General features: G+C 48.1%; 1 protein-coding gene across 2 annotated transcripts; it reads left to right on the top strand.

Annotated features, from left to right (window-relative positions):
* The first annotated feature begins 514 nt into the window (after window positions 1–514).
* On the top strand, window positions 515–6216 carry ADIPOQ (adiponectin, C1Q and collagen domain containing). Of its 2 annotated transcripts, none has more exons than XM_013188058.3 (3): window positions 515–1022; window positions 3826–4045; window positions 4283–6216. In XM_013188058.3, exons 2-3 carry the CDS (start codon window positions 3835–3837, stop codon window positions 4807–4809), a joined length of 738 nt encoding a protein of 245 aa, XP_013043512.1. In that variant the 5' UTR covers window positions 515–1022; window positions 3826–3834; the 3' UTR covers window positions 4810–6216. The 2 variants fall into 2 exon arrangements, with proteins under 2 accessions (XP_013043512.1, XP_066858821.1); XM_067002720.1 differs by lacking the exon at window positions 515–1022 and adding an exon at window positions 3013–3166.
* Window positions 6217–12107: the final 5891 nt, after the last annotated feature.

Genomic DNA, 12107 nt, shown 5'->3' on the forward strand with positions numbered 1-12107 from the left:
TTCCCTCCTAGACAGCCATCTCTTTAGAGCAGCAGAAATTCAGGACATCTCTCTGCTGATACTCCCTTGGATGAGCTTTCCCCATCCCTGGGGACTCAGCTCCCCGACGCTGCTTCCCCATGCTTGCCTGGGACAACACCTTGCTCTGGCATTCCCCGGCCCAGTTTTGCAGGCAGGGTTTGCTGAGGTTACATCCCGTTAACCCCGGGCTGCCCAGGAGCGACCAGGGCACGAAGCCTCCTCTGAGACGCAGCGCCCACTTCGGAAGGAGAGAAACGCAGGAAAAGACAACTTTGGTTTGGCCTAAGGCTGAAACCTGCGGCAGACTGAAAACCATCGGCAGGGCTGAAATTGCTCTGATGATTTCCACTGGCTCTGACGTGTGCCAGCTGCTCAGAGGCCGGCCTGTTAGCCCAGCTCTGTTTGAAATAAAGCTCTCCCCAGCACTGCCCCGTCCCGGGCGATTCCCTTCTTTGGTGCGGCAGCCGCGGCTCCAGACGGTGCAAGGAGAAGCAAACATTTCTCACACAATCATTTACTAACACACTGGGGGGAAAAAAGAAAGAAAGAAGAGAAAAAAGACATTCAAATGTGTTAATACAAGCCTGCGGACACACTTCCTCCACCAGCCGCTAACAAGGGCTCCCAGTTTACCCAGAGCAGCAGCTGTTCACGGGGGCTTGTAAGAGCCGAGCCCCTGACAAGTGGGCTTTCAGGCACTGACTTCCCCCCAAAACATTTCTGTTTGGGTTCCTTTGAAGTTCCCAAACCAGTCTTTCCCCTGGTACGGATATCTTCACCAGCTATCACTTGCAACTGGATTATATAAGCGGCCCCAAAACCAAGCAATGACCAGGAAAAAGTAATGGGAAAACCCAACTTTTAAGCCAGCATGCGCAATAGCAAATGGAAAATACAGCATCTTAGCTGACAGCTGCTCGTGCCCTTAGGGACAGTGACATGCTAGCCGGACTTCATTTCTAAGGAGACTGCAGCAAGCCAACTAGGACTCAAAAGAGCTGGTAAGCTTGATTTTTTTTTCCCCTCTTACTAAATTCGGGATTTTCTCTTCTTTTGGGCTAAATCACAGACAGACTTCTCTGTTCACAAGAAGTTTCCTTTATTAGGCTTATTCTTGGAATAGCTAGTGATTATTTTAAACCAAAAATAGCCGATCTCCCTTAGATTCACACTCCTGTTTTTGGAAACGCTATTTAGAGATCAAAACTCCTAAATCAAAAGTAGTCAGGAAAGACAGTACAAAAACACACGGCTCTTCCAGTGAGCACTGTAAGGGTATCTCTGGATTCCCTTCTTTCCACAAAGAGCCCCAGGAAGGCTGCTCTTGCTCCAAATCTCCCTGAGCTCTACATGCTCCTTGCTGGAAACTTGTGCCACTCGGATTTAAGGGGTGAGCCGCGGGAGCAAGTCACCGCTGTAACTGCAGCAAGAAGCACGCTGCCTGTGCTGCGTGCAATCAGCATAAAAAAGAAAAGAGATCAGCATAACCCAAACCCCCAGCTAACGCTCTTTGAAGAAAATACAGGAGCTGGAAAACATAGTATTTTTTTCTGTTTTGTGCAAAGAGTTTGTGTGTGTATGTATATATACACACACACAAATACACATACACCTTGCTGTGTGGCACTTTAATTCTGAACGGCGTAGTTCTGATGGGTCATATTCATTTGTCAGCGCAGACTTTCTGTAATGCATAGGAGCTTTTATTTCCTCAGGAGCTCCTGTATTATCTGACAGCGACCAAGAGCATGCAGTTCACCTATTCCTCATCTGAAAAGGTACCACTGACATTCAAATGCCAGAGAATTCCTTGGTTTCTCGAACAAGCACTTGTGATCTGAGTCAAAATGTAGCAACATCTACTAGAAATCATCTTCTATTTGCTTATCACAGCACTTTTCTCATTAAAAAGGAGAAAATTAGGCTGCAAAACATAACCGTGGTGGAGAGCCACCCCGGGGTGCTGCAGGATGCACACCTCTCCTGGCCTCGCAGAGCAAGGCAGGAGGACGATGGCCAGGAGGGCTGCCCTTCCCGCCCTGAACTCACAGGAGGGCTGCCCTGTGGCACCAGCAGAAGGCCTGGCTCCAGCTCTCTGCACTGAGCACATGACACTGAAGCTTTAATGCTACTTCAGTTGTAGGCAGTGTATGAAAAAGCAGAACTAACCCCAGCAAAACCATCAAAACACAGCTCAAGAACTGGAATTTTGAGGCAGATTTTATTGAACACAAGGGTATTTTCAGGCAGCTGAATGTCCCCAGATGGCTTGTGCTGATACTGGAGGGTGCTGGCATCAAGAGGGAGGACATGGAGCTGGGACGGGCCCCCCCCAGTTTAATGCAGTCCTTTTGGGTACGGCAAACTGGCCACCTTGCAGCGTGCCCAAATACACACACCCCAGCTCAATCCCCAGGGTACTTGCACGATTTACTTGTCCACTCTAGGTCCTAAGTTTCAGACTATGGTCACTGGTCTGGTCCACAAACACCCAGCCACGCCATTCCTTAGCCCCAAAACTGCCCCAGGCAGGGGCTTTGTCCCCACCGCAGGGTGCTGGATCCCGATTGCTTGAAGAGTTCCTCAAGCCTACATGTTGGGTGCTGCCTGCTGGACTCACTGTGCAGAGCATCGAAGTTTTCTTTAAAACCCCTTCACATCCCACAAGGAACACAATCACGGTAACCTCTTTGCTATTTAGCTTCCATTGAAGCTGTTATGCCAGAGCTAATGAGACACTATTGGAAATATGATATTTAAATAACTCTCGTAAGAAAAAAACAACCCTGCAAGGAAGTTGCTCTGAAATATTATTTTTTGTTGGAAATTACAGAGCTAAGGGACTGTAGAGGCCACACTGTTATCCACATTTATTGTGCTGTATGCCACTTAAAATCCTCATAACAGGATACCCTTTTGTTCCAGGGTATAATCTCTGCTTGGGGAGCAGTATTATACAACGGTCATTTAAAAATATCTGTTTCTTAAAAGCCTGATCCAAACCTGCTAAGGACCCACCAGTTTCTGTGAGCCTCGGGACAACGCACCCGGCTGGCCATACACACCTGGTTTGGGGTAGCCACGCTAATTGCGCTGATGAGATTAAAGAAGAGTATGACCCTGCATCACCCAGACACTGCATAAGGTGTGCTCTTGCAATCCAAAAAACACAATTCAGGTGGAAAAAAACCCCATCATCTTAAGTTAATACTGTTGCTCACTAGAAGCCGAAAGCCTGACCGTTAACCTCTGTTCACGTCAGAGCAGGGTAAGCGTGCGGTACGCGCGGCGATAAACCACCTGCCCAGCGTAAAGGCGGCTGAGATTCGGACACAAGCTCTGCCAGAGGAGCTTGTGCTTCCAACAAGCCGTTCACTCAGCCGGACAGAAGTTAAAGCACGTTGCTGCTAACCGAGCAGAGCTTTGCGAAGAGACCAGCCCCAGATGTCCCAACATCTGCCGGGCTCAGTCCCAAGCGCCAGCTGCCCCAGTGCAGAAGCGCAGCCCTGCAGCCTGCTCCTCCCCACGCTGGATTTGCTCCAGGGCTGAGATCCTCGCTTCTCCCGGGCGCCTGTCCTGGCTCAGCTTGCTGGACTCGATGCCAGTGCCCCACCGAATGGAGAAGGGCCATCAGGCCAAGCAGAATCACTTTCCTTCAGATATGTTGATTAAAACTTTAACTGTGCTTTTTTTTTTTTTTTTTTAACTTTTAACTCTGCTTTGTTAGTCAAGAGTGGGGGGTTTGTTCGCTTTATTTTTTTTTCTTTTAACCTCTAAAGTTAACAAAGCCCTTATCCACTTCAGGAACCAACCATGAGGGACTCAGCAGGCTTCCTCCTTTGCTCACTGCTGCTGGTGGCCCCCTGCTGCACAGAGGTGGCCGCCCCAGATCCCCAGCCCGACCCCAAAACACCATGCGCCAACTGGATGGGAGGAGCACCCGGCTACCCTGGCCACAACGGGCTCCCCGGCAGGGACGGGAAAGATGGAAAAGATGGACTAAAGGGAGAGAAAGGAGAGCAAGGTTGGTGAGGAGCATGGGGTACGTTGGCACTGGAGGAGCTCTGCACAGGGTTGGGGTGGACATGGTGTCTCACACCACGGGTGCTGAGGTCATCCAGCCTTTCCTCAGGGGACAGGCCTCGCTCCATGCCGCCGAGCAGATCCCCAAGCCACAGTCCCTTCTGCGTCTCAGGCCAGTGGGTTGCGGCCATGGGCTCGCAGGGTACAAACAACTCCTGATCCCAACTCTGTCCCCCAGGTTTGCAAGGCTCCAAAGGTGACCAAGGTGAAAAGGGAACCCCAGGGCCAGAGGGGCCAAGAGGATTTCCAGGATACCCAGGGCTGAAGGGAGACAAGGGCGAAGGGGCCTACGTTTACCGCTCCGCGTTCAGCGTGGGACTGACAGAGCGAGCCCCCCACCCCAACGTCCCGATCCGCTTCAGCAAGATCTTCTACAACGAGCAGAACCACTACGACGCCAGCACCGGCAAGTTCCTCTGCAGCATCCCCGGCATGTACTACTTCGCCTACCACCTGACGGTGTACATGTCGGACGTCAAGGTCAGCCTCTACAAGAAGGACAAGGCGGTCATCTTCACCTATGACCAGTTCCAGACCAACAACGTCGACCAAGCGAGCGGCTCGGTCTTGCTCCATCTCAGCTCAGGGGATGAGGTCTGGCTCCAGGTCTATGGGGAGGGGGACAACAACGGTGTCTATGCTGACAACATCAATGATTCCACTTTCATGGGCTTCCTCCTGTACCCAGACTTGGATTTCCATTAGGGCAGGGTGTGCTACATGGGAGAGGACAAGGCGGCTTAACCCCAGACAGAGCTCTGGGGCACTGGCGCTATAGCTATACTATATTCACCAGAAAACTGCCTTTTGTGGGGGCAACGACTGCCAAGGGTGGACCCTATCTCTTGTAAGATCAGTGAGGTTATACACAAATGACTTGTCTGGGGCCAAGAGTTCACTCCTACCTCTGCTCTTGCTCTCCTTGTGGAGACCTGGGCCCAAAGTCAGCCACCACATTGTGAAACAGTAACTCTAAAGATCAGCTGGCCTTTTTTAAATATAAAGCTGACTAAAAAAACGGTTATTTTTAAATATCGCATTCTGTTTCCCTTTTTTAACCACTTGGATTTATTTAAAACAGAAGTACATATTTTAGCCAGCATTTTAAAATTTGAAAGCCATCTTTGTGCTTGCCTGCAGCTGGAACCGATGGCTGCGGTTTTGCCATTACATCTCCCAACCTTATTACGGCCTTTGATGTCCACCCATGGTTTGTCGTCTCCCTTTTTTAGCCCAGATCGTTGAATATATTCAGATTATTAACCTTCATTAACTTTAATCCTTTGATTTTCCTTTTATGTTTATCCCCTATCATTATCTCTAATTTAGATGACGTGCTCATTTAGGTCAGGGATCTTCTCTTTCAATTTATCTGAAAAGACTTAGGGGCACCCGTGAGGCTACGCAGCAGAAGCAGCCCATTGCCTGTACGGCTTTGGGGGTCCTGAGGTGGGCACAGATGAGCAGAAGGTCCTCGCAGCTACTGAGATGGAGTTGGCCCTTCCCAAATTCACTGACCTGGCACTGGAAGTGGTGGCACGAGCGCTCATTCAGCACAGAGGCTGTCAGCACGTAAGGTGCCCTGGTTTCCACCTGCAGACTGGCAGGATCCTGTCCCGTCTCCCCTCCGAATAGTTCCCAAGCTCAGCCACAAGCTGAGAACCAGCACAGCCATTTTGCTGGTTTTCCGCACCATAAGAGTGCCACTGGCACAGGCTCACGCACCAGCCAGGCAGAGTTCAGGCGCTGCAGCCTCCCACACCGAGGGAGGCACGAACACCCCGAGACCTGCCCCAGCTCTCAGCAACGTCAGCTCGATGGAGGGAAGAGCGTTAGGGCTGAGATTGGTGACAATCCTGTCAGGCTGCTCCCCGAGGAACCTGCTTGACTTTCAGTGAAAAGAGCATTTGATAGCTTCTCAGATACGTTAAAGAAGACTCCCACTGAGCTTGAGAACAAGCTAGCACACATCAGAGCTAACGCGTTACTACAAGCACAAGACAGCACGAAAAGCTTCAACTGAAAATATTTCCAGCAGCTGCATTTTCTACACTACAGTCAACTACCACACTACAAATAACAACAACAATAAAATACCGTCTCAATAAAGGATGCTCTTGTGTTTTTGTATGCATTGTTGGGAAGGGTTTAAAGAAAAGGGACATTTTTGCAGCCTTATCAGGCAGCCCAGGGAAAAAAAATAGTATATGGAGATTATATATAAATATATATATATACATATAATATATACACACTGAGCAGATCACAGTGTGGCTCGCTCTGAGCCAGGAAGGCAGGGGCACCTGCGCCAGCACACACAGGGTCACCCACCTTTTGCTTTCTTAAAAAACTCCTGTTTAGCTGTCGTCGGGGCTTCAGCATCACACCACCTCACACTGTGTTCCCTCCTTCTCAGGGAGAATAAGCTCGGTTTTCCAGACTAAGTCCCCAGATCCACCAGCCAGGAACCAGCAGAATGGTTCCTGAGCAGCCAGGAACTGGAGAGGCTCCTCTAGCCCAGGCAATTTCAAACATACCAGACCTAGCAAGTCCTGAAGTGACACTCGGGTCGATAACGTTGAGTTCAGACAGCTGGGAAAAAAAGCCTGCTCCTACTGTGGGAATGGGAGGAGCAGGGGAACAAAACTAATCCATAAACAAAAGGAGATTTAAAAATGAAACAATTGCTGGATCAAATCGCATAAAAAGCTTAAATCAAAAGGAGCAAATCAAAACTTTGCAGTGTTGTGGCTTTTTTTTTTCCCTCAAACATTTTCAAATGGATTTTTTGAAGGCAGGGAAAATGGAAACTACCGAAGTGCTAAGAGACTTTTGGAATAGGCAGTAGGAGAAAATACTGATTTACACACTGGCTCCCAAGAGGCAGCCAAAATAAATTACTCCTTTCCTTGCTGCCGCACAGCAGGAGCAAATATACTTACAGCGATATCCCTTGCCCCAGGACTGAGAGGCTTGGATACAGCTCTTCACCCTGCCACACAAACCTGATGCCATGTGCTTGCCGCCAGGGCACAGCCCTGGGTTTCTTACCCAGCCCACACAAGGCCCCAGCACCAGCACCACCCTGTCAATGCAGCTCCCACCCAGGCCAGCAGCATCTCCTGCCCCAAGCTGCCACAGCTGTAGGGAGTGTTGGAAACCTGGAGACCAGCGCTATGCTGGCCCTGATGGGAAGAGGTCACTGAATCCCACATTTTCCTGCCCCCCACATGAATTCACCCCACTCGGGATGCTCCCAGGTGCCATCAGACCCTGTGGCTGATGACCAGCCTCCAGGAGAGGCCCAGGGCCACCATCATTGGCCTCCTGGTGGCCACGCAGGTGTCTGCATGCAGGCTCCCACGGAGACATCCACACCAAAAACATGCCGGGCAGCAGCTGAGACAACATCGGCTGATCCTAATTGTGCCTCAACCCCCTGTAATCACTTGTGCCAGTAATTAACTGGGCTACGAATAGCAGTCACGCTAAACCATGAAGAGCTACAAGAAAGAGAGAAATGGTTTTCCTGGAGGACTTGCATCGCATTTACTTGTCTAGTATAAAGTTGCCAGAGGCTTTTTGGCAGGGAAGGCGGCACTGGATTTAGCTACCCTGCGTTGTACCTTCCCGCAGGAAGGGCCAGCAGATTTAGTTTTCCCATTTAAATGATTTGGACAAAACCCATCCTGAGCACACCCAAACCGGGAACAGGACTGTTGGGAGTTTTTGACTTGTTTGTGCTGGATGTAGGTACAAGATGAAGAGACTCAGCGTGCCAAAGGCAGGGACAGTAAATCGGCAAACCCCACCCACAGCTCATCTTCCACAGACTCATCCCAGGACACCCGTCCTGCCAAACTCCACTGCTCTTCGAGGACAGCTGTGCGCCCTCCTCATGTGCAGGCTCCGTGTGTTAGCCTCCCCTGACTCCATGGGGTTTATTCCAAGTGAAACAGGAACATGAAACTTCAACTATTTCCTCCTGTGGCCGTATCAGACAATTTCAACCCACAAAGAAGCCTGTGGAACCCCTCCCGTAAAGCCGTAGGACAGCAGAGGGGGAGAAGATCCCACCTGAAGCCACGTCCCCTACAGAGCCAGGGCAGGGAGGAGCAGGGGGTACGAACCAAGATGCTTTTTCACAGCCAGGTCCCTCTGATCCCGTGGCTGACTCTGAAACTGAGTGCTCTTCTCAAAGGGGTCAGGCACAGCTTTCTCCAGTCTTCACAGGGATTTTTAGAAAAACCATTTTATTTCTTTAACATATTCCAATGAATGTTTTAAGGCCGTCTGTCACCTTGGAGGCAGTGAGAACAGAAGTGGGATTCCCACAGCACAGTGCCCATAGCCCGGCAATGCCGAAGCTACCTCAGACCAGCAGGAAACCACACGCAGACCCAGCGCAGCACTTTCAGTGCTACCCCAAGGAAGCCAAGACCAAAAACAACCAAAAACCACCCAAAGCAATGCCTTTTAGGTGATTACAAGGAGGGTCCTTTCCAGCCCCGTGAGGAGGTTACGAGGTTACACGAGTTCATTTAAGTAGACCGTAAAGGCTCATACACGCACACCACAACTGCGGGCAATGTAGCATGAACACAGCTGAAGGTGCAGCCGACTGGAAATCCACTACAAGCAAACTGAATTTTCCACAAAGAAGGCAGAAAACTTTCACCAGAGGTCCTATCTGCCAACTTTAAAAGCTTTAAAAGGTGGCGTTCCTGTGTCCCTCTGTTCTGAGCTGCTTGCAAAAAAGGGCTATGCCGTCATCTGCCGAGCGTGTTTCCATGTGCTCAACAACCACATATTCAGAGCTAGATGCCTGCCAGCCTCCCAACTCCCCCAGGAAGCAGGAAGAACCCCATTTATTCATCTAAATCAATTCCTTTATTGAGAAAAATACCTTCTACTTCAATTATCGAAGTAAAATATTGAAAGGAAAACCTCTGATTTTCATCCTCTAGAAGTTAACTTCAAACCAAACCAAACCACCAAGGAACACCCACTGCTGCGCTCGGTCTGAGCGTCCATTCCTGCTTGCACGCAGAGCGATGGAGCTCTGGGTTCTCCTGCTGCCCAGCTCAGAAATGGCACAGCAGAAATACCACGCCCAGATCAAAGCCAGCTTCCTTCAGCCTTGGAACTTTCTCTCCCACACAATGACTTTTTTCAGCTGAAAATAGTTTGCACATTCCTACTGTATTGTAGCAGCTGGCAACTTCCTGCAAACAGAATCGGCCTTGTGAGACTACCATCGGGAAAGGGCTGACATTTCAGCGTTCTGCAGCCTGTGCTTTTCATCCGGGCTGCACAACCGGCTGCACCCGTTCGAAAGCATTTTGGTACTTAGGACCTCAAGCTGCCAAGACAGAGGCAGGTGGCCAGCCTCCTGTGCTGCAGCCTGCCTCACTGAAATCAACGGGACACCTCACGGCACTAGATTCAGCACCTCCATAAATCTCCTCGGACTACAGCATTTATTTGGACATTAAAATAGCAAGTAGTACCCAGCTGATTACAAAGTCACCAAAGTGTGTATGAAATACTGATATGAGAAGCTCATGTTTTAACTTAGAAACACCTGTTAAGAATGGTGTCAAAATCCACAAGAGATACAGGAATCAAACCTCAGCAAATGAAGCATCAGGCAAATGCCCTTACATCAATTCTTATCAGAAATTTGACATCTTATAATTATTTCCTGATGACAGGCTGAGTGCCTGCAGACTAATTAGACCGAAACACTTGACAAATGCTAATGTAGAAACAATTTGAAGCTCAAGGGTGTTTTGTTCTTCAAATTAGCCTTTCCATTTTAATACTGTCCCAAAAGAGACCCAAACGAATTGAAGTCCCTGATGAAAATTCTTACTCTGAAGCCTTCTTAGAAAAAGGAAGTTATATACACACTCCCCGTCCATCCAGTCTCATTCAGAGGCAGCTTTATACTCCAGACGACTGACAACACAACACATGCCCTCGGTGTCACCCCACTCTGAAGAACATACCTGTTCATTTCACCGTGTCCTGAGCGAACAAACCCGAGTCAGGCGCCAGATTTAAATGCAAACTCAGTACCCGGGAAGTAATATCCAATTAGTGCTCGCAGCAGCTACAAACAGATGGGTATCAGCTGCACACCAAGACAGTTCATCTAATCAAGGGGCTTTCTTCATAACACATTTTATACTGTGTGAAAGTGTTGGGATTAGTAAGCTCCTCCCCTATGGACATACTTCCCACGTGCCAACAGCCTGCTTACACTGCTTTTTAACATGAAACATTGAGATTCTGGAAAGCTTCACAAAAAGGAGTTGGCTGTACCTACCTTGAGCAGGTGGCTAAACCGCTCAAAAAAGGTGGAAGGGACTGAGGAAATATTCATACTGAAGATCAACTAATTCAGGAAGAATTTATTTTGTAGAACATATATTCTCGCTGCTGTGATCAAACTTCAGACTTGTGTTTCTTAAAGGTTAAGGAAGGCAAGTGAAAACCAGAGGACAAACCTATATAAAACAAGGACAATGAAGTATTCCAAAAGCAAAGACGACTAACTTGAAGAACCCGAGCATCAGCAAAAACAACCAGAAGAGCAGAAGGAACAGCTGTTTCTTAAAGCTTTTTTAAGTGCACCTGCTCAGAACGCACCCTCTGTCTGGTAACAGCTCACTTCCCAAAACCTAGCTGAGAGAAAGCACAGCACCGAAGACAGCAACTTTGTTTGGACTGTTTCTAACACTCAACAGTCAATGTTTACATTGGTATCAATGAAGAAAGCGTGAAATCCCTCCCTCTTCAACCAAAGCAAGAGCTAAAATGGAAAAGCAGACTGCTTCAGCGAGCCTGAAGGAGCTCGTGTTCCTTGAGGGACACATTGCAATGCCAGACACTGAGCAGAGTAAGTGTCAGAACACTGCTCTAAGGTACTCTGAATGACAAAATGGAAGATGTTGAGAAATCCACAAGAACATGATAAAAAAACACTTAGTTCTACTGTTCTCGTGTAGAACTTTAAGTTTAAAAACATGCAAAAACCTGTGCAAGAGGTATGGAAGGAAAGTGTTTCATTTGGGATTTTTCCATACAGTTTAGCATTTACAGCTGTCAACATTCCAGATGAAATTTAAGTCTCTTTAAAGAAAAATCAGTCACAGGATTATTTCTGTGATAAATGAATGGAATTATCGCCAATCTATTCTTAATCACCAGTGATAGGATGCGAGGGAACGGTGTCAAGCTGCGACAGGGGAGGTTCAGGCTGGATATCAGGAAGAGGTTCTTCACTGAGAGGGTGGTCACACACTGGAACAGGCTCCCCAGGGACGCAGTCATGGCACCAAACCTGTCGGAGCTTAAGAAGTGTTTGGACTGTGCTCTTAGTCACATGGTCCGAATTTTGGGGTAGTCCTGTGTGGTGCCAGGAGCTGGACTCGAAGATCCTTGTGGGTCCCTTCCAACTCGGCATATTCTATGGTTCTGTGAATACAGATACCACTTTGATCTTCAAGGATTAACATAAGATTAGAGGAGAGGATTAAACTCTTGACTCTGAAACAATGCATTAAAAACTCTCTGGCTCCTCTCATTCTGAGATTCATTTTGGTCTCTGAAAGGCACAATACCATACACTTATTTTTCCAAAAGTAAAAGCCTGCATCAAAAAAATGCTACGATCAGATTACTACTTTTTGTTCCTGTGCTACTTAGATTAAAAGAAAGTACTGACAGGAACTGCACATCTATCTTGAAACTGGAGAAGAAACCCACTCTTCCTGGCGCTACTGCTAAACATGAGTCAAAGACTATTCTGAAAAAACAGTCATCTTAGCCCTAGATAATCCTAAACTGCAAGACAAACAAATCTTCTCCAGGCAGCAATACATCTTGCCCTGTATCTTTATATAATATCCAAAGTAAGAACAAAATAGTGCATTAAAAAAAAAAAAAAACCACACTCAGAACACAGCAGTATCTACTTTCAAAGTATATCCCAGAAA

Source organism: Anser cygnoides, chromosome 9 (genome assembly GCF_040182565.1).
Source record: "Anser cygnoides isolate HZ-2024a breed goose chromosome 9, Taihu_goose_T2T_genome, whole genome shotgun sequence".
NCBI lineage: Eukaryota > Metazoa > Chordata > Aves > Anseriformes > Anatidae > Anser > Anser cygnoides.